The following is a 4,212-nucleotide window of genomic DNA, read 5'->3' as shown; positions in this document are numbered from 1 at the left end:
AAATACCCCAAAATTAAGGTGCTGGCTTACTTAGTGAAACTTCCAAACTTCTCAAGTTGACACCGTGTATCAACCATGACAGTGGGTATCAAATTCCTCAGGAAGAATTTCTGTAAAACCTTGGTAAGAGATGCTTGTCTTTTCTGCTTCCTGCAAATGAATACTGAGCATCAGACCCAGGCCTACAACAAGCAACACAGGCACCTAGAGAGTGAATTCAAGAAAGCACTCACTCTCAAGTCCTGTAAGAGCAATCAATTGCAGGAACTGAAAGTGAGTTTCTGCTTAGACTTGCACTGTAAGTACCTAACCTTGCCTTATGTTACAGCAAGCTTTCTTGGCTCCCTTTGCTATGTACTCAAGAGTCAAATACATACTAAACATACGTAATAATTAAGGAAGGATATTAGGTGTTCACATGTTTCGTGGAGAGACAGACACATGTGCTGTTAAATTGCAACACAATGTTATAAATGATTTCAGAGAAATAAGGAAAAATACTTGTAGAGGTATATCCATGACTTAGGATCAAGTTAGCCATAGAAATAAGGGTGGAGGTACGGTCTTCATCACATTAAAAATAGCCATTGGGATGATTTCCAGTGACGAACTAGGACCTCGTGGCTTTCACTCCTAGAGCAACCTATGTAGGAGAAGGTTCACATCTGAGGATGAAAATGACCCATCTGAGAGTTTCCTTACCACACCCCATCTGCACCTGCTTTTCAGAGGTTCTGCTGGGGTCATCACAGCCCGCAAGCTGTCTTCTGTTTTCTAGGACTCAGACCCACAGAGAGAACCTGAAACACAGACTTTTGTTTTTCATGAGTGTTTCCTCTGTGCTCTTCATCCTGTTTTTCTCAATATAAATAATGACAGGAAGGAAAGAGAAAGTTTTTCTTTTTGCAGAGGGACTAATTAAATGTACTCATTTATAGACCTTATAACAAAAGTTGTAGTCCTAATGTCCTTCATATTAGTTTATAATGCTGGTCTCAGGATTGATGGATCTACAGGGAAAGTAAGAAAAATATCTTTTTCCTTTTTGAGGCAGGGTCTCACAGTGCAGCTCAGGCTGGCCTTGAGCTCACTTTGTAGCCTAGGCTGGTCTTGAACTCACAGTGATCCTCCTATCTCAGCTTCCTAAGTGCTGGGATCACAGGTGTGCGCCACCACTCTTGGGTGAAAAATTTCTTTTTTTTTTTTCCGGTACTGGGAATCGAACTCATGACCTTGAGCTTGCTAGGCAGGCACTGTGCTGCTGAGCTAAATCCCCAGCCCTGAAAAATTTCTTTGATGTGGGATAAATCCCCCTGAATTGAAGAGTGAGAAAAAGAGAAAAATTCTAACTAGTGGTCATCTATTTTTGAGGTTATTATATGATGCTACAATCCAGTTTGTCCACACTTTGAAGATATTATAAGGCATAATTTAAAAGAACTGAAAGAGATATAGACAGTTGTAAATCATTTTAAACTTTATCCATAAATTTAAAACTCGTCCACACATTTAATCAAAATTACATTTTATTAAAAATAGTCTATGTGACATTTTATGTAATTATTGTTACTTTTATGCTTTGTGGAAGCACACTTTAGATGCTATGAAAGAACAAACCCAAACTTTACACTTAATAGAGATGGACACAGATAACTGGAATAAACAAAGCATAAAACAAAGCAAAATAAAACTAAGAATGAAATTCACTGGGCTCATCAAGTAAGATTTATTTTCCTGGAAACTGTTCCAAAGATTTCGTTTTTATTTTCTCCAAAGTGCTCAGAAATTGAAACTGTGGAAAACTACCACTTTTGTAGGACAAACGGAAGATGCGGCAACATTAGAATATTTTGCATATCAGTATGACAACGCCCCTTTAGAGACATGGTACACCTAGACCAAGGGAAGTGATTAGTCAGTGAGTAGCCTTTTGTATAATGCTAGCATTCTTAACCCTATGTATGCTCATGAAGATAGTTTTATTCATTAAAATCTGTCATTTGAGTCATGGGCCCTGGCTTTTCACTGGGCTATAAAACTACAAACCCTCACCCCATGTTTAGAGTAAGCAAAATCAACTTTGAAAAAAAATACTTGGGGCCAGAAGAGATGATATTTTCCTATAGTCAAGACTATTACTTCCATTTTGTTATTTCCACCTGGCCAAACACACATGAACAGTTAGTCTTCAACTCTGGTACTTTGCACACACCAGGAACATGCATGTAGTTGTGTCTATGATGCACTTCCAAATCAGACTGTTAATACTACCTTACTGTATGAAAATACTTCTCCTAGCCAGCAGTATCTGGGACAAATTAGTCAAGACACTGATTATCTGATGAGGAATTCTATTTTTAATATTATTTATTATTATTTATTTATTCTTTATTATTTAATGTAATTATTTTATTATTACTTGATAAATGCCTATCAAATTTTTGACTGCACTGACTTCCATATATATTATCCCTAAAGTTACCATCTGAAATTAAAGATTAAAATAAGGCAGATTTCTTCAATTAGTGCATTTTTCTAGAAATAGCAACTAATGCCATACGAACAAGGAAATCACATACCTATACAAAGAAAAAATACTTTATTCCTGGTAGGCAAAGGGGAATTCAGTTAGACCATGTAAAACATGATGGGCTTTAATGCAAATGTTAGTGACCTATCCTACAGACATGAGAACAATGTACGTCTGCATGTATTAGAGGTACAAGGCCTAGCAACAATGTGAGTTACCTCCTCAAAATGGTTAGTATCAGAGTTTTCACTGGAAATGTGTATTTGTATTATACATATGTTATACCGTATAGAAACTAGCAATATATGATCAAGGTAAAGGGACTCTCTAAGTAGCAGATGGTTTCACTGTTTTCCATTAAAATGCCTTTCCCAAGTTGCTCCCGCTTGCAAAGTGGTCAGCTTGTCTAGGTCTCACGAGTTGTTTCTCAGAGAGCAGTGAGTTCAAGTCAGGCTCTAGAAGAAGGCAGAGAGAATAAGCGAAGCACACTCATCTGGATTTGCTTGGTCTTAATGCTATAGATGACAGGGTTCATAAAAGGAGGGAAAAGGAAGTAGACGTAGCTCATTGTGATGTGGACCACGTGAGGGATGTGCTTTCCAAACCTGTGAATGAATGTCAGCCCAACCACAGTGATGTAGAAGACCAGGATGCAGCAGATATGGGAAACACATGTGTTGAGGGCCTTGGCCCTTTCAGCTCTAGAAGCAATGCCCATGACTGTCTTGAGAATCAACACATAGGAGAAAACGATGATGAAAAAGTCCAACAGCACCATAGCAAATACAACCACCACTGGATAGAGACGATTGAATGTGATGTCAGCACAGGCTAGCTTGATGACATCTTGGTGTAGACAGAACGCGTGGGAGAGCACATGAGATCGACAGTAGGGAAACCAGTGCAGGCGAATGATGATGGGCATGATTGACAGGCCAGCCCTCGTCAATACGCCCACTCCGATCTTCATCACCCTCGGGTCGGTGAGGATGGAGGTATATCTCAGGGGTTTGCAGATGGCAATGAAACGGTCATAGGCCATGGCAAGCAAGACCCCCGACTCCACAATAGAGAGAGTATGGATGAAGTAGGCCTGAGAAAAGCAGGCTGCATGGCCAATCTGCCTGTGATTTGACCACAGGACCCCCAGCACTGTGGGCATTGTGGTGAATGTCACTCCAAGGTCTGTAGCTGCCAACATGGCTAAGAAATAGTACATGGGCTCGTGGAGGTTATGGTCATCCTTAATCAGAAACAGTAGTGTTCCATTTCCAAGAATTATGGAGATGTAGGCCACCAATAAGGGGATGCAGATCCAGTGGTGTGCCTTCTCCATGCCTGGGAATCCAGTAAGTAGGAATGAAGTGGTAGTAACGTTGAGCCACATTGTCAGTGTTGCAAGGAAGAAATTATCTGTTCAGGTAATGCAGTAGTTCTTTAGAAGAAGGCCCCATGGGAATGCTACCTGCATGTAGGATTTTCACTAGTTCCCCTCTCCAGCCACAGCAATGGTATTAATTTAGTCATTTCCTGGAGATTCAAAAGTATAGGAGAATAGCACATAAAGAACAGTTGTGCATATTATGAAGAATTTACTGTATATAAGTTAATTGAGAATAAGTAGATAAAGAGCAACATGTGCAGACCAAACTTTGGTGACATCTTTGTAAGTCTGAGAACTT

The 4,212-nt window shown here is 39.7% G+C and overlaps 1 protein-coding gene across 1 annotated transcript; it reads right to left on the bottom strand.

The window, feature by feature from the left end:
* Positions 1–2,978: 2,978 nt before the first annotated feature.
* Positions 2,979–3,917, bottom strand: LOC102030518 (olfactory receptor 51B6). The gene has a single exon (XM_005380080.1). The coding sequence runs from the start codon at positions 3,915–3,917 to the stop codon at positions 2,979–2,981; it is 939 nt and encodes a 312-aa protein (XP_005380137.1).
* Positions 3,918–4,212: the final 295 nt, after the last annotated feature.

Source organism: Chinchilla lanigera, unplaced genomic scaffold (genome assembly GCF_000276665.1).
Source record: "Chinchilla lanigera isolate Chin_1 unplaced genomic scaffold, ChiLan1.0 scaffold00013, whole genome shotgun sequence".
Classification (NCBI taxonomy): Eukaryota; Metazoa; Chordata; class Mammalia; order Rodentia; family Chinchillidae; genus Chinchilla; species Chinchilla lanigera.
The sequence above is the reverse complement of the archived record's forward strand: the minus strand, read 5'-3'. Positions and strand labels throughout refer to the sequence as shown.